This window comes from Trachurus japonicus, chromosome 22, assembly GCF_045865225.1.
Source record: "Trachurus japonicus isolate A0001 chromosome 22, Traja_1.0".
Lineage (NCBI taxonomy): Eukaryota > Metazoa > Chordata > Actinopteri > Carangiformes > Carangidae > Trachurus > Trachurus japonicus.
In genome coordinates, this window is record NC_140928.1 from 13,845,700 (window position 1) to 13,864,415 (window position 18,716).

The 18,716-nt window shown below is 43.2% G+C and overlaps 1 protein-coding gene across 7 annotated transcripts in view; it reads left to right on the forward strand.

Annotated features, from left to right (window-relative positions):
- Positions 1-18,716, forward strand: part of qkia (QKI, KH domain containing, RNA binding a) — a 76,438-nt gene that overhangs the window by 25,145 nt on the left and 32,577 nt on the right. For all 7 annotated transcript variants that reach the window (XM_085767099.1, XM_085767104.1, XM_085767102.1 and 4 more), the window contains exons 2-3: positions 850-992; positions 13,477-13,593. In XM_085767099.1, the coding sequence (XP_085623225.1) occupies positions 850-992; positions 13,477-13,593 (260 nt within the window). The remainder of the gene's footprint in view (positions 1-849; positions 993-13,476; positions 13,594-18,716) is intronic.

Here is an 18,716-nt window from a genome sequence, read left to right on the forward strand (position 1 = left end):
AGAGAGTGTGACCAGTGCGTGTCCTTTATTAACGGGTGTTACAACCACAGCTGTCGTTCCTCGTCCCGACTGTGACACACAAACATAGCACGCGCACACAGACACACAAGGTGAATGATTTCGTTTTCTGAACTGTCAGAGCAGAGCTTTTTTCCTCTGGCGTGTGAAGTTGTATGTGTGTGTGCTGCTGCAGAAGAAGTCAAAGTGGGGTGCATGTGAATTAGAGGGGAGTGTGTGTGTGTGTGTGTGTGTGTGTGTGTGTGGGAGGGAGGGAGAGGTCCATTAGTTTTATCTGACAGAGGGATCAGATCTGAAGGCATATACCTGAGCCTGAGCGATTCTCCGTGCCTCATCTCCCCACCTTCCCAGCCGCTCACATAGGCTGCTCTATTAGAGAGGAGCCACTGGGGAGTAGTTGGCAGAAAGGAAAGATGGTGGCCATAACCCTTCAGTAATGCAATGCTTAACTTCTGTCTCTGTTATATAGAATAACCTGCATACATGCGCAGTTTTTTAGTCGGGAGGAATTCATTGTGAAAAACTGATTCCTGCATGTAGTAGCAGGCCTCCCTGCTCATAGGCTACAATAAACAGTTTGTGATGTACTCTGCACAAAGTTACACCATTGTTTTTCTCGTATTCAAGGCAATTGACAAATTCCTGTTGTTTTTCCTTTGCTCTTTTTTTTTTCAACAGCAGATTTATATGCTACATTAAGCCTTTTTCCCCAGAAGTCAAAATCAATATGACAGTGATCTATTAAATACAACTTTTTATAATAAAGAAGCCCAATTGTAATGTTAGTTATTCAGTTGCTTATCACAATGTTCATGTTTTTGTGTGTTTCAGAGATCAACAGAGTGCGTAAAGACATGTACAGTGACACAGTGAATGGCCTTGTGGACAGACACCCGCTGGAGCTGCCTGAGCCTCTGGGACCCATCGTCCACCTGCAGGAAAAACTGTTTGTGCCTGTCAAAGAGTACCCAGATGTAAGTAGCTCGTTTACACATCTCACACACTGTCGGCCGTCTCACTGTGCCAATAGTCTTGGTGCCTTTTCCATAATTGCTTAAGGACTAATATTTACACGGCAATGAGCAGGCAAATAATTTGTCTTGAGAAAAATACAATAAAGAAAATAATTGTGAGGTACATTCAATCGATAATGTTGTATGTCTGTAGGAATGTTAAGCATATTCTCCTTTTTGTTGTTTAATCAGCAGGTAAATCAGCAGCTCTAACAGATCCACAGTTTGTATTTGTGGACATGCTCACCCACACACACCTACACAAGTTGATTTACAGACAGGTGCCAGTAGCTCAACAGTCTGCTAGTGCTGTGGATGTACCCACTGGGGAAAAAAAGAAGATTATACTCATTTTTTCCAGTTAACAGTTTTACACTCTGTGGTATTTTTCTCATACATTCCACTCTTACAAGCCTCCTGTCTTCTTTCTTCTGCTTTTTTTGCTCATAGTTCTCATTTATGTTTGATAAACACATAATTGTTGACCAGCTTGACTGTTTTAGTTTGTTAAGCAATAGTTGCAGCATTCATTGCATGTGTGCCAAGTTGTTAATGGACTACCTTTTAAAGCTATATCCGGTGGCAATGAAAGCTGGTCCTGGTCTCAGGAAATGATGGCATGCTGAGGTGTTTATGAGCTACCTGAGTGGTAGATTAGTGCTAAGATGGAGAGGAGGATAATAAGAGGAAGAGCATTGTGAGAGGTGAACTGCAGTTCCTTAAACTGGTTAGAGTGTATTTTTTTCACATGCACATACACACAGGTCGGGGATGAATAGTACATGGTGGAGCTGTCATATACTGGCTGTAGAGATGAGGATGTTGGTGGCAAAACTGAAACGGCGAGTCAGTAAAAGCCTTGTCTGAAGAACAACAGATGTGGTGTCTTGTATATGTGTAGCCATGTCGTGTGTGTGTTTAAGGTTCTGACCACGGTCAGTCTGCCACTGTCCTGACCCCGCGGTAGTCTCCGGCACACACGAGTGGTTGCGTCACGTCTTGTGGAGCAACGTTTCTCTTCGTAATCCCCGCAGCTTGCAGTGAGGAAATGAATGGAGGGAGGTGACGAAGGATAAGAGACACCGTAGAGCAGGGCAAGGCCCAGCCAGGCGTGGATTGCATTTTCCCCCTGACAGAATTGATAAAGGGCACCAGGGACTGGATGGGATAAGCTGAGCTCCAGCTGACCCTCAGACCAAACCCAGCCTCTGAGCTCACATGCTAAATCAGCCAACCAAGTCCCAGTCTTTCACCTTTCAGTGACAGGACCTCAGGTCCTTGAGCACTTCCCTAATTAGCTTTGGTATGTTCACTGTAATATTTATAATTACTGACATATTATTATTATCCTTGACGTGTACAGAAAATGATTGTGTAGTTTATCATAAAAGTTAAGTATAACCTCTCTCTATATATAGATAGATATATATCTTCTATAAATACTGTACTGGGCATACATTATGTAGACCATTAGAAAAAAAGAAAACTGTCGATGTCGTTGGACTGATCCTGTATGTGTGATGGATCTGTTAGTTTATGTGCAGTTGTCAGAATTTATTTGGTCTAAAATGACTGATTTTATGTCATAGCCAGTTATTTAGTTTTAAAGGTAAAGTCTGATACTGTGTTCTCTAACTGGAGTAATCTCTCTCTGTATAGCAAGCTATTTAAAGATTAGCAGATGAGCCACAACAACATTAAAACCCCATAACTTGTTTTAATGTTGTAGATGAACTGTGAATCTGATTTGTAGAAGAATGAATGAGGTTTGCGAACATGTGTGAAACACGGGGAGGGACACCTGTGGCTGTGAAGATATTAATGAACTGACTCTCTCTCACACACTCGCACACACTCGCACACAACAAGCACGCACACAAACTATTAAAAGTGTGGCATCCTCGAATGACCCCTGTGCTCCCCTCGCTGGATGTGCTATGCTGTTCCGAACAGAGCTGGACTGTAACTCAGTATTGTGTTTACGAGCTGCCTGGAAAGCTACTAAATTAATTAGGCTTCCCCCTGGTGGCTGAGATGACTCACTGATGACCTTAGTAGACACAAATTTATACACACACTAACACGAACACAAGGATGTACAAGTACAAGCAAATAAACATCCACAGTGACGTTAAAACAGCAGCATATTTCACCTGGACACTTCTCCCCTCTATTTCGGTACACACATGCACACGCTGTAGTCATTAAGTCTGCAGGAAAAAAGGCAAATGCCAGATAGTGTATCGATGATTGGAACAAAGGGAATTCAGCAGCAGGTCTAAATGGATTTTCTTTCTGTCCCTACTCCTCCTGTTTCCAGAAATTATATCTGTTAGAAGAATGTGTGCAGAAACTGTTAAACTGGTTAGTTTTTGACTCTCACATGTGGTAACGTGTCCTTTTGCCTACTCCCCCTCTTTTCACTGCTCCGTCTTCTCCTTGCAAGTGTAAGCTATTGGATAGGTTGATATTAGGGAATGAAATGTGGGGATTCTTTATTTAAACAGCAGACAGAAAAGTGTTGCAGTATGCTCAGCTCGTCTTGATAATTGTTGTTTGAACACACTGTGAGTTACAGTATGTCAGGTTTCAGTTTATTTTTTCAAGGAGGATAAATAGAGGAGGCACTGAGTAGTGGGGGAAAAGATGGGGGGAGATGGTGTAGGATCGGTGTGAAAAGGGGGAGAGGGAAGAAATGATGAAGTAAGAGGAGAAAAATGTCACTTCCTATCCATGATCTGCCCATAGCTAAAAGGAGAGGAAACTGTAATGATGATTATTAGACGGGGGAATATTTCTCCCCCACTCACATTTCCGTCTGATTTCCCAGATTTCCCACATCGAAGACATATGCATGTGTGCTTGTGTGTGTGTGTGTGCTTGTGTGTGTGTGTGTGTGTGTGTGTGTGTGTGTGTGTGTGTGTGTGTGTCTGTCTGACTGATGCAATACTAGGTTCTCTCAAGAAAACAGAGAAATCTGGTCCAAGTCTCCGTTTTGTGTTCTTGGCAGCAGCTCACCTGCCATGGAAGATTTGTCATCGTTCATACTATTTCCCTGTCTTTTCCCTCTCTCCACACTTATCTTGTCATTTTGGGACGCATGCCATCCACTTGCCTTCTCCTCAGTTTTCGCTTTCATTTAAAGCTGAGACTCCCACCACCATATCCCTGGGCCGAGGTCACACCAGCTTGATGGGGCTTTCTCTGTCTCACCTACGACTCCTCTGCTCTGGTTTCACCAGTAGATAATTAGATTGTCCTGGTGCCTGGATGCAGTGCAGCATGTCAACTCTACCAAAATAACTTGCCTTGCCAGCACGCTTCTACTCTAATTCCCTTAAGTGTGTCCCTCCTCTGGCCTGTGTGTACTTGCCTGTGTGCTCCGCATCTGTCTGTGAACGTGTTTGTGTGAAGGCCTGTGTCTCTGTCACCCTGTCTGCCCGTGTGTGTGTCTGTCTACCCACTCCCTCGCCGTTCTTCAAAGTCAGCCATTTCCTGATGTCGTCAGTGGTGCAGAGCGCTGTGAAGCGTCACCGTGGTGACTGCATCTTGACTGACAGCTGAGTTGCAGGCTATCTGATAACTTCAACCTTCAATTAAATGCTATCTGTGGCTGCACTTTTTTTTTTTCCCGAGCACACGCTCACACACACATTGATAGGCGGCTGACAGACAGCTCAGCATGTCATTTCCGTTGACCTTCAGGCATCTGATAGGATGTGTGACATGTCTTTTAAGTGTGTCCCTGTCTCCACTTTATTCCCTGCGTATTTGTATTTGCCAACCATTAAATGTCCAGGTGCACATGCACACACAGATGCCCCCCACCCTCCCTTGCGTTGCTGACTCTGTGAAACGTGACCCTCGGTTAAAGCTGCAAGCTGATGTGCAACTGGTAAACAGGTTTGTTCTCTTGCCAGCTTGAAGAGAGAAAGGAGTGACCACTTGTCTAGATAGGACTGTAAAAACTTTGCAGTTCAGTTCTGTTGTTGGTTGTTTCTGTGGCATTAGTGTTTGTCTCTTGTTTAGGGGGTTGCCATGGTACTTTTGGTTGTTTACCTGAGTAATGGACTCCACAGAGGAACAGATGTTTGATCTCCCTGCAAGTCCTCATTTTTTGGTTATTAGTCTGTATTTCGAAGGTAAATGAATCCAGTTCATGTCTACAAATGGATTGCCGGCTTTAAAAAAGCCAAGAAATGGTTGATCAATATTGGTTCTGTGCTCTCTGTTGGCAGGGACAGGAGATTGGTTTCTTTTGTTGTTTAAATCTGTGTATTGCATTTAAAAGAACAAACGTTGCCTTTTATGGTGCATTTCTTCAAGTACAAAACATTTTTACAAAATATGAAAAAGATAATTAAAACGCAGATAAAAAAAATAAAATGGCAAGAAGAAATATATGCTTTTGTAAAACTAATTAGAAAGTTCAGAATAAATCAAGAGTATGTTTCTGCCTCTTTTAGTGATAGACAGTGGTAAAATAGCTTTATCGCCTCATGATGCTTCATCTCCACCGCAAGGTACAAAGATCTGAGAGAACCAAAGAAAGGGCTCTGGTGGTTTGAGGAGACAAGTCGTCCTGGACCTTTCTTTTTCATTGCAGTAAAATTGCCCGGCCATCCAGCCAGTTCCCTGCACAGGGATAGTCATTAAGCTCGTTCCCATGAGGGTGTCATCACTTATCATGCCAGCTCCTGATATCCTTCTGACCCCCTTAAGTCATTACCAGTCCTGGAAATGTACCGCCCCACACCTCACCTCACCTCACTGACAGAGCAGCAGAGTGGAGGATTTTGATATCTCTAGCTAGCCAGCCATGCATGATGATGATAATTTGATGAACGGATGGTTTTCTAGTTAGCTATTTGATGAGGAGGGTAATTACAATGATAATTTAAACAGAGAGGACTATTTGTTGTAGTCAGTTAACATGACGAAGGGCAACAGCGTGAGCTGTTAAATGTGTATTTATAACTGCACTAATGCCAGTAGGTTGCTTCCGTGTTAGCAAATTGCACTTGTATACTGTAAGTGGATGGCGTCTTGTGATACCTCAGTCTGTCTGTCCCTGAAGTCATTAAACTGAGAGGCACAGAGAAGTGAAAACGGAGAATGAAGGACAAAGGAAGTAGGTTTACCACACAGGGATCAAAGGCTGCACCGGGGACGTAGTGTCAGCTTATACAGAACGTGTGTGCATAGACTAGATTCCACTGATACATGGTTTTGGAGACTGCAACAAACATTGATGCCTTTTCTTTTCTTTTCTTTTTAAAGCCCTAACCGATACAGACACAGCACTGCAATTCAGAAGAATCTGTTTGGGATTTCTCATATTAAGAGTGGAACAATGAACTTTCACAGTACAATCAAAGATGATGGATAGATTCAATGCACTGGATGAAAAATCTGTGCCGACAGTGACCTTTTTTCAACAAGACTGAATAAACTGATCATTTATTGTAAATAGCAACACAACTAAAACTAATCCTGCAACATAAAGATGATATATAGGGCTCAGAGATAGTTGGAAACATGCACAAACACTAAATCTTAGAGTAAAGTACAGATATGCAAGATGAAATGTGCCAAAAGCCTCACTTCTTTAGATTAAACATGAAGCTGTCGTCCCCTAACAGCAGCACTTCATATTCTGTATAGTCCTGTATACCAGTTTTAATATGATTTGATTTTACTAGGCAGCTGGTAGTCAGTCAGCTGACGTATGAGTAAAAGACGGTGCCGCTTGAATGAGATGGCTGATGCTTGATCAGATGATGCGAGTGCAACTTCACCGCTCTGTCAGAACTAACACAATGCTCTATTAAAAGGATCGAGTATTGGCCAGATGTGACTAATCTAAATTAGATACTGTTTCCCTCCCTCTCTTTATGATGGGCTTGCGGATAAGGTAGCGGAGCATGGCCAACATTATTCCACAGCTTTGTCAAAGGGCAGTCTTCTATTGACTTATGATGATTAACTAATGCTCAAGTGAACACAGAGGGATAGACTGAATGTTATTTAGCATCTTCCTCATTATTTTTTTTTTCTTGCTACAGTTTGCTTATCTAGAACTTTGCAAACTTTGCCCCGTGCTTTCCTAAATCACGTCTTCCAAACTTTCAGCCGACATCAATCTTTACGCTTTCCACCTCTTCGTCTTCACTTCTCTGTATTTCCACCCTGCCTGCAACCCCAAAATAAACCCAAACAGAATTATCAAAGGAGCCATGGATTAGGCGCTAAATGCTGGATGTGCTGAATAGAGAGCTTTGAAGTCTATAGGGCTTTGAGGCAAAGATGTCATCATTGGAATCTAAGTCTAATTTTCACTCCGTCATCGTCCCAGCCTCACCACCTCTGTCCCTCCTGTAGATCAACCATACAAACCGCTGCAGGTTATGCACCTGTCTGCTCCCTCATCCCGATATTCCCCTTTCCATTTAGTCCTTTTTACAGTGTGGAAAAAATATGTGCAGTTTGTGTATGTGTGGATGGCGGGGATCAGACTATAAAAATGCAGGTAAACAGAACGGATTAATTGAATGAGTGATAAAAGGACAGACGATGTGCCGGTGGCTTGGGAGGTTGTGTGTAAAAGAGAAACATCGATTGGCGTTGTTAAAGACCCGTGCGTTATGAAAGAATGACGGATATGCAGAAGAGGAAAAGCGAGATCCTGTGTACTAAGACGAAGAGGAAGAGGAAGCACACACTGTTTCCAGAGCCTATGAATGGATACAGAAAGGAGGAGGTGTGGAAGGAGAGGGGAGGTGTTTCTGGCAGCTAAGAGCAGCGTTCAACTCTGCGCCCTCTCTCAAAACCTCCAAATACCGTAACTCGAAGTGAAACGAAGCAGAGGGTATCTGAGGTATGAGGAAAGGAGTGGGGGGGGGGTTGCTGTGATGGATGGAACGCCATTACTTTGGTATGAACTGTTTCACAATCATACATCAGGGCAGGGTTAGAATCAAGAGAGATCAGGAGCGAAGAGATGAGTAAACTCGGAGAGATGGCCGTGCCTGGTGTAACCACAGACTCCACCTTGCTTTGATACATTGCACCGAATGAACTGTTCCTCATTTCCATAAGCCCAGCACGGCCGGCTAATAAGTGATTGGTATTCTCCTCCTGCCCCGGCCCCGCTCTTTGATAAGCCCCGCGCGCACACACACAGCCAGAGAGCATGATCTCATTTCCTGTCTCCCCACCACCACAAACAAACGCCGTCAAAGGCACAATTGTTCTGCTTCTCTGAGCATTGTTGGTGGAGCTGCCGTTGTTTCTCAGTTGTTCACACAGAAACAAACCACAATGCACGGGCACACACACAAAACCCATGCGACAATCAGCTCCGGGTGCCGAGGGTGTCTGCAAGAGTTCACCCCATGTATTGTGGTTTCACACACGCCCGTGCTCACAAACACACAGTGTCGCAGACGTAGATATGCTCACAACAAAACCCGCCTGTGGAGTAGCGATAACTGGGGCTAAACAAAGGCCCTTTAATGTCAGTGTAAGCCCTTGTCCTGAAGGGGGCTTTGTGTGTATGTGAAAGTGCATGTGTGTTTCTGTCTGTCTCTCTGTGTCTGCACACTAACTACGTTTGTGTATCTACTGTAAGTGTTTCTCTGTGTTTGTGTTTGTGTGGAAAAAGTCAAAGAAGAACTGCGATGAGGCTGAAACAGCAGAGTGAGGGAAAGAGCGTGTCCAACATAGGTCCCGACAATCTCCTAATGCTGTAAATGAGCAGGGCAAACGGGAGAATACAGCAAAGATACATGCAGGAGAGACTGCTGGGAGTTTGCAAGTCAGCAAAACACACAGTTTATGTCTGTAAGTTTGGTGCTGACAGTGTTTTGATTAAACAATGCTGTTAATTATACATACTTTTTTTTGCACTTGGGCAACCCCAGAATGACTTGTTGCTCCCTGTTACCAGTCATGGGCAATCAGGCAGTGATGGGGAAACTAGAACTGTTAATTATAATCATCACTGTTTAACTTGATTTTTTTTTTTTTTTAATATAACATTGGTGTTGATTTATTTTAATTGTTAAAAGCCTGTTTAATATGACTTTGCTTGTCAGCATTGATTGCTTCAAGGGCTTCTGGAGGGTGCAAAGCTTGGAAATTCAGCCAAAAAAAAAAAAAAAGCTATGGCGGCTCCCAGACGTGACTTTTTTTTTTTTTTAAAGACCTCAGTCTGGCGAGCAAGTGGAGTTGATGTAACAGCAGGAATGTAGAGGATGAAAACTAGCTTTTTTTAGTAGGTGCGGAGGAGGCTAGATAGTTTAGCAAGAGGAGGTGAAGAGAGAATAGTGTATTTGGCAATGAGGGCACTGCATCCATCCTACTCCTCTGGCTGCACTGAGTGGAGTTCCTGGCAGGCTCAATGGCCCTGCACCCTTCTGATAACTCACCCGCTTGGCTCCCCATTGTCTCTACATACCAGTGGCTTAAAATGGAGAGCACCTTTTCTAACAGCTTATCAACATCCATGAGAAGAATGTCAAACGCTCAGTACAGAGCGGGAAGCAGGGGGAGGCGAGAGCTTAGCTTTATTCCATCACTGCAATGATATTGGCTTCTTTTTCATTTACAGTAGAGTTGCACTCTGAGCTGCATGGTTTTAACTGAATGAGGTCGATGTTGTTGTTGTTTTTTTTCTTCCCGATTGAGACCGAGGCGAGATGCTTGAAGCGCGGTTGTCTCATGTGTGTTAGTGATTACACTTTTCCTCGAGTGATGAGTGGTGTGAATAAAACTTGTGGTAGCTGCTCGGCCAGACGCGGCGCCCGCTCTGTGCTCTGTGTGCACATGCCTCCGTCATTAAAACACATCTGACACTGGTGCACCAGCCGCTACCCAGAAGCGCTTACTCTGTGGGGGGGTGGAGGCCATAAAACCCAAGCCACACGCATCTAACCCACCCACTCTAACCTTTTATCTCCTCTCGCAACCTCTCGCATAGAGTCGCACATCTGGAGTGGGAAAACTGTGAGAGTGTAGTGGCACCGTTGGCCCCTGTTGTTCACAGAAAACCTCCCAGTGCTGTAAAAAAACAAGATGTTCATGACTTTTCCCCCTCTGCTCCCGTGTCATCATCTCTCTAACCCTCTTTTCTCTTCATTTCGCTGAGCTCTCCTCCGTCAGGCCCTTCCTCGCTGTCGAGTGCAATTGTCATCAGCATATGTCCACAGAGAATACCTTCCACTCTTACAGTGAGAGAAGTATTGGCAACGTAGTGAGAGAAGATGAAAGAGTAAAATATTAAATGTGCTCTCTGTACTTTTCGAACCAGCAACCACCTCAGATCAGTCAGTTTTCAGGGCTTGCTCTGTAATGCCTCTACTGTACTTAATATATTCATAGCCTGTAGATCAGATGGGTTTTTGGACTGATGGAAGATATTGTTTCCCATGTAGCATGTTAGGCTGGAGGGAACTGTCACATGTCCCACCTCCAGAGAAGCCTACTTTCATATATAAGCTAAAACTGTTTAAACCTTGTAGGAGTAAAAAAAAAAAATGGTGTGCCAAATGACAGCAAATATTTTTAGCTAGTAGGGAAGCTATGTGACAACACACAGGATATTACCACTGTAGCCTCTGCATAGTAGGTTAGAGGCTGTATTTTTGTGTGTGTTTTTGTTTGAGTATTGCACAACAGCACCACCATGGCGCCGAGAGCTTGGGGTCCACCCTTGTCTGTAGTGGTGCCGTGATGCAGACAGACAGCCCTCTCCTGTGCTCCTTGAGGCTCTCTCTGTGTGTGTGCTTGTGTGTGTGTGTGTGTGTGTGTGGTTGCGTACGACTCAGATGCAGGCCAGCACGCAGCGTTGGTGGCTGACCTCCAAGGACAGGTGCCCCTGCATCCTCCAGTAGGCACACACACACTGCCGCAAAATAGCCCCTGCACCCGTTTTCCTCGATTAGAGATAACCAAACAGACAGTCGCCTTGTGACGGAGAAACACACGCATGAAGTCTTATGTAGCTGCGCGCTGTGATCATCTGCAGGGACTCCAGCAGCTCTGCAGCCACAGGGTGTGTCTTTCCTCCCAGAGACAGACGACAGGCTACGGATGCAGGCAAGCCCAGTGACGGGGACAAGGAAAACAACAGCCTGGAGTTTTTGACTGTCCTCACCAGTGTTAGTTTAGATTGTTTACGGGAAACACACCGACATCCCTTTAAATTTATAATCCCTCTGTAATTAAATGTGACTCCTCTGATGGCCTTTTGAATTTTGCAGACGCATTGGTGCGGTGGAGTGCGTAAGCAGATGTGACTGTGTTTAAGAATTTAATGCAGGGGTGTCACGGCTCAGTGTAACGGCTCAAGAGACGAACAGTTGTGCTTCTCATTGTCAAGGAAAGCTTTCCACTGTGCCGTTTTGAATATTTCAGGTTTGGAAATTTTTCGTACGGCCGAAAATGTCCCCCTTTTAACAGCATCAGAGATGTTATACACACCATAGTCTACAGTGTTCCAGTATGGGTGGTTTGTTTACCTCTCGATGCATCGCCGTGCTCCCGAGCTCCCCTGCTTTCCTTCTGTTTTTTATTTTAGCTGAAAATTGTGTTGGATTATTTCAACACATTTTCCCTTTATCCCGTTGGAAGCCAGTTTCAAGTGGAGAGGATTACGTTGGTAAATACGTTTCCTTTTGGTACAAAGCTCCCAAGCCACTCACCACTGAAAAGGGGGGGTCGTGATAAGAAAATTGTGTCAAGCAAAACTACCTCACGTCACCACTCACCTCCCACTCAAAGCTCTCCACTCCATTCTCTCCTTGTTTCCTCGCCACCATTCCCACCCAGACTAATTTCAGGTAGTTTTCTATTTTCTACCCAGGACTATTTTGACATCAAGTGTAGATGATAAGTAAAAGTAGGAGCGAGCTGACTTTCGTGTGGCCTGTCCTTATATACTTATATTGTGTCAGGCAGGAAAAAACATAAGCCTGTGTATCATTTGTATCTTCCTTGACATATTTTATAAGCTCTAGTTCTAGGCCGATTTAGCAATATTGCATGTGACTTCTGAAATTCCCTGTATTTGATTGGATTCTCGACTCTACAGTTTCCTCAAGTCAATATCAGCACAGTCAGTGTATATATTTCTTCTTAGAGTTTCCTGTAAACACGCTTCTACCTTCAACAAGTGAGCAACACTGTTGTTTCCTCGAATATCAAATTGCACATTATAGGCTGAATTTTAAACGCATTTGCCATTTATAAAACTTTGGCCCAAGAAGTTGTTTTCCTTAGCTAACGCAAAATGACTAAAACATGACACATGGCTCAATATTTCTTCGCTGTACGTGTGCATGTAAACCTGCACCACCACCATTATGAATATTTTAAATGATAAATACAATCCCATACAGCTACGCTTGGGCTGCAGCAGGTGCTTTCACAGAGTGTGGTACATTTACTGTGTAAAGAGCATAGAGAGGGCACAAACTCAAAGTCTGCTCACTAATTCATCTGTACTGTTTGTGTTGATAAGGCACCAGCCGGATATCTGCAGACGGCTGCTAGCTAGCATCAGCTACTCGGCAGGGACAGACTGAACAAAACAGAATCCATACACTTCACATTTCACATCCAGAGATGATATCTCTTCAGCAAACACGGCACAGATCACATCACTCTTTTTTTTCCCAGTTTGTCCTTCTCATAGATGCAATCTCTAGGTTTGCTCCGAGATAGCCACAGTCAACTTACCGTCCCATGCTACGACAGTCTTATAAAGCACAATAGAGCAGCATAGATGGAGTGTGATTATTCATGTCATAATTTACAAGACCACAGGAACTCATAGCTGCTCTCACAGCCAGCTATCATCTGTGTTGCTTTTAAACCTGCAACAGTCCTTTTGTGGACATTGTCAACTCCACAGGGCAGGCACTGTACACATTATGCAGCCCCAAATGAACCATTAGCCTCAAGGAACAACAGCACACGCATACAATTTAGCACAGATGTTCATTCAGAAAGGGTACAAATGTGCCCAAATAAAAATTGTGATTAATCCAAAAAATCTATTTTTATCGCTCTTATTATATTTTTATCCACCCCTAGTGGGGGCCAGCCGTCGTCTCTCTGTCCTAGAAACACACAGTGACATGTGCTGATGTAATAGATTTGGCATGATGTGTATAGTTGTGGCAGCGGAGGTGCGATAACCAGCAAAGCTGATGTCATGCTGTTTAGAAGTTCACTGAAAGTGGAGTGTGCGTGTGTGTGTGTGTGTTCGTGCGTGTGTGCAGAATACTGTCTATGATCCAGTTCAACATGAAACTAGAGCTTTTATATTCCGCCTTTGTTATCGATGGGAGATTTTAATTGCTTATTAAACCACTCTCCACTATGGTCTTGCTCTTCTTTCATCCATTGACTCACCAGTTTATTTCTCTCTCTGTGTCTGCAGTATAACTTTGTGGGGAGAATCCTTGGCCCTCGGGGACTCACAGCCAAACAGTTGGAAGCAGAGACGGGATGCAAAATCATGGTGCGAGGCAAGAGCTCCATGAGAGACAAGAAGAAGGTAGGTTTATTGGTGTGGCAGTGTGCCCAGTGTTAATGTGTTTTTATCTCTTGATAACAATGTTACTGAGCTGATTTCACTCACAAATGAAAAGACCTACATTCTTTCAGCCAACCCGGCGCTCACCTCTTTCTCTCTCTGCAAGGATCTGTCTTGAAGTATTACAAAATAATATGAAACCTGGTTTGACTGGTGTCATGCAATAACATCCCACCAGCCCCTGTAGGAACATGAGGCGGACACACGTCGACTTGATGTCCTGTGGCTGCTTTCTGACACTTGATAGGGCTGTTTGCACAAAGCTGTGCAGTGGAAAGTACAGAAGGCAGTAGTAAGCACACGGCCAAGGCCAGGGAGCTGCCTCTATTTCTGGAGCTGCTGAGCCGAGGTTGGAGACATAAAAGGCTAATGTTGTGTGTCAACATATCCCATGACCCAAGGGGTGAACTTGGACCAAAAAAAAAAAGTTTACATCATTTTCTTGAAAAATTGATATTTGCACAATGTTTTAGCCTAAACCTGCTGCATGCATTATCCAATGTGACTGACTGTTGCACAGTAATGCTGATGAGAGTCTGCCAGACCATGTTTGGTAGTCGTGTGTCACACCTTCTGTCAGGTCAGCCTCACTCCAGGGTGGACTCATGGCACATTTATTTCAGCGTACATACTCAGTTTTGATGCACAATATGATTATGATTAAAGCAGATTAAAGATAATTGAATGATGAAAACATGAACTTTGAATGCAAGCAACTCGCGTGCTTTCCCAAGGCGTTCCCAAGTGTGTCAGATCAGATTTGTTGATGTCCTTTGAAGTTTCTGTGAGGACAAATTGACAGTTTTTATTTCAAGCATATGTGCGTGCCGTGCCCATGAGCTTTAGCCGTGCCATTACAGCTGCCTTTGGCTGTTTTTCTGTTTATTTTTTCTTCACTGAGTGACACCTTTTTGGAGTTGAATTTCTTTATATCCTAGCCTATTTTTTCCCTTTTGTCTGCACACCCCAGTTGCCCAGATTTGCCAGGCAGTGGTGCTATATTACAATGCATTATATTACAAGTCAGAAGGTTGAGTGTATTTCATCCCTTTTGGTATGGGAATCACCTTCCCTACACACATACACACACCCATCTCTCTCTCTCCATTTCTCCCTTTCTCTCTTTCACTTATACTCATACTCTCACACACACACACAGAGTCCACAGTGCATCGTAAGAGAAACAGGGTTCATACACACAAATACACAGAGATTTTCAGCTGAGTCATAATCTTAGAAGCTCCAGTTTGCTGCAGGGCTAACATTTTCTTCCCTCTTTCTTTTTTTATGGCTCCTCCATTCGTATTTTAATTTCTATCTCTTCTCATTTCCCTTGGAGTGTGTTCATTATCACAGAACAAGATGAAGACATTCTGCTATGGTTCTTTCTTTGGAATTAGACACAGAAGTAGTTAAATGGCAGTGAACACGCTCAAGCATGTACAGACTCACGCCCGCATGCACGCGCGCACACATCCTTAAGAAGTTCTGCTTAGCTCATTACATGAATCTATGATTACCTTCATAATCTCTTACTATCTTAAAACTTAATGACATGTGCCAGTTTGTTATGCTGTGGGGCGCTGTGACGGGACCTGTGAAAGGCCCTGCACAATTAGTACACCAACAAAGGCCCAATACAGTTAAACATTTATACAAAAATACAGATGAGCGCTTTGTAGATGGTAGCAAGTTAATGGGAACATTTTTAAAGCAGCCAAACTGGTTTCCTGCACACATCTATATAATTGAATTCATTAAAATGATGTTTTCCGGTCCTCACCATGTCCCTTACCTTATAGCCCTAACCTTATTGTCTGCTTTAGATATTTAGAGTAACATTTGGTTAAATTTTGGTAAAAGAGTAAGCGGGGAAAAGAACATAATGGTCTCCCTTTGCTGTTCCCATTGTTAATGTCTCACAAAAATCACTATCGGGTTTGCTCGCTGTACCCCAAAACATTTTTGGATGGCCCTGGTGTGTCATAACTGTGGCTCAGTGGCAGACAAAGCCACAGCCGTAGCCTCCAGTCACTGCATCCTCAACCTCAGTATTTTCAGCTTGATGCCCTGTGGCAGCAGAGGAAGCCACGGCAGCAGCTTAGCCAGTGTGTTTATTCAGGATCCATTAGCGGCAGCGTTTTTATGCTCTCAATAATTCAGCTGGTTGCTCCCTCCTGGGCCGCACTGCCTGACGGGGAGTCGGCTCACTGGAGCTACACAGTGGGAGAGAGGGAGAGAGAGAAACAGAGTAATATAAAGAACAATGGCAGGGGAAGAAAAGCAGATCAAGTAGAAAATAAGGAGTAAAGAAGCAGGTGAAAAGAAAAATGTGGCGTCTCACACTTTGATTATATAAGACAAAGTATAACGTTTGCTATTAAGGACATCCTAATCAGTCTTTCTCACTCCCGGTCGCTTGCAAATTCTTTTATTACTGAGTATCTCATGTCTCAGATTTTAATTATTTTTGTCATTTTTTACTTCCACTATACACAACAACTTGTGTTGCACGCCCACCCCACACACCCCCTGCTCTACCCATTTTCTTTGATTGTATCCCATATAATTTTGTGTGCAAATCACTTTGGCTGTTGTCATTTAATTCTGTCTGGAAGTGCTGTTCAGGCCTGCTGCCACTGATCCTGTTTAAACAAGTCTTTGCTTTGTTAACCTCGGTCAAACAAATTATTTTCTCCACAGACGGTTTCTCTTATTCAAGATTTACTGTTGATATTAAAACTTGAATTAGTATTTACCACGGCTGCTTCTGCTGCTTGTAAAATTTGAACACATTGTCAATTTTAACAAAGATAAAACAACAGTAATTAGTCGTCATTATTATCACATGAGTCATTGGCGACTGTAGTGCTGTCACCAGAGCTGTATTTGTTAAAGGCAAACACATTAAAGTCGTTATTCTGTGCTCAATTTAGTAGTTTTATGAATTTAAGAGCTATGATTTTTTTTGTTTCTTCCCCAAAGTAGATTGAACAATTTATCATAGAATATAGAGAGGATCTATGGAGAGAATCTGGTAGAAATGTATGTTTTTTTTTTATTTTTATTAATCTGACAGTTGGACTCATGAGCATGAAAATGAAAAATCACAAAACCCACGTGTGTGTATGTGTGGGCGGGACTTGATGTTCGACTCAAATGAAAGGAGACAGGAGAGACTAACACAGGATAATAACCTGTCCCCAGACTGCACGTCACACTCTGATCAAACAAGACTGAATGTAAGGTGTCTGTGAGAGTGACTGAGGAAGTACAAGTAACATTGCTGTGACTTCTCTGATGGAGACTTTTGGACATCCTGTTTTTTTTGACACATTAGTGGAGACAGGATGGATCACACCCTAATTCCATAGAGGACATTCCCCGTTAAGGTGTTCAACAACAACACCACTAAAATAAACCCTCTCCCAGTTCCTTGTGCTTGAGTTTTTTTGTTATTCTTATTTTGTTGTTAAATCCTGTGCAGTTTCCAGACGCTGCCTAAAGGGATGAAGCTTGTGAATAATGTCCTTTTTGATGATTATTGTCTAAACAGTTGGAAGGAAGAGGGAACTCCTTCTGGAGCCTTATTCCACTTAAACTTTCATCTAATGTGGCAGCTTGACTCTCCCAGGTTTCACTTTTACAGTCATGCTTAATGCAAAACAACAGCAGGAACAACGGCAATTAAATTACAGACACATTATATCGACCACTGCATAGACAGAGCAGGGATTTCCCTTCGCTTTTGCAAAAAAACAATTCCCTAATTCTATTTTGGCTACCACGCAGTGTGAGAGATTACAGATGCCACTGTAGACAGCTGTTTTAGTTTGAGCCACACTAAATGTACTTTCAGACTTGCACCTTGAGAAATGCTCTATATCAAATAAATTTGCTTTGATTTGTTTTTTTGCTGATTGCCTCGACACATAATAGCTGAAACTGTGGTATCAGCACAGTGACTGGCAGAACGGTGAAGGCCCACACCGGCGGCTACGTTTAACTTCTGCCAGCCAATACACAGTGCCACAGCACGTCTCCCACGTCTCATTGCTTAAGAACTAATATGTGACATTGGCAGTCAATATGTTGAACTTGATTGGCCTGTTGGCAGTGCAGCCGGCTAGTTTTGTTTAAAGTTTAAGCTTTTTTTTTCATCTCTTTGTGACAAATTACTTGACACAGCACAACTGAAAGCTGTTTCTTGTTTATTAAGAATTTAGAGGGTGCGATTATGTTGATGAAACAAACATTGTGCTTTTGGTGCCTATGCAATGCACTGGACATTCAGGACGGCAAATGGCAGGAAGTGTAGCAACCACTGCAGTAAGGTTTATTGGTGGTGTTATTAATTTAATTACTTCTTTTGAGATATACTGCTATGTGGTTCCTTTTTCTACACAGAGCTGAAATCCCTGACATTTTGGTGACCTGTACAGGATGGCACACTGTCGTAAAAAAATATCTAACCCAATGCAATGATCAGAGTTCACTAAAATCATCAAGCTTTATTAAGTTGCGCTTTATTTCAGTTCCCAACAGCTCCCAGTGAATGTGTTCATTTCTCTGAGTTCAGCTTTGATTTGTTTTGGTTCACGGTAAATATTTTATTCCATATTTCTCTACATGCGCTGATCCTTGTTCCTCTACAGTTGCGCTTGTCCTATCTTGTCCTAGCTCCCTACTGCTAGCTCCCTACTGCACCTGTTTTGTCTGCTGGCATTTACCCTCAGTTGCATTGACCCCGCTTGGAAAACGTCTGATCAAAGGAGAAGGGGCAGTTCAGAGCAGGAGAGTTGAAACAGTGCAAATAGTTTAATTTATGAGTGTTAAAGTGCAACATAGCCAGGACAGAACTGTGGCACCACATAATCTAAAATCCTATTGAAGCAGCAGTGTGGTATATTAAGCAGGACTGACCTTCAGCCTCAACGCCAATGATTGAAAGCTCTGTGTCTGAAAATGTGCAGCCTGTTATGTGTCCTTGCAATAAATCCCTTTCAGCTTCAGGCGTATAGCTGACCCTGTGGTGCGGCTTCCCTCAGGCAAAACAATGGTACCGACAGAATCAATAACGTAAA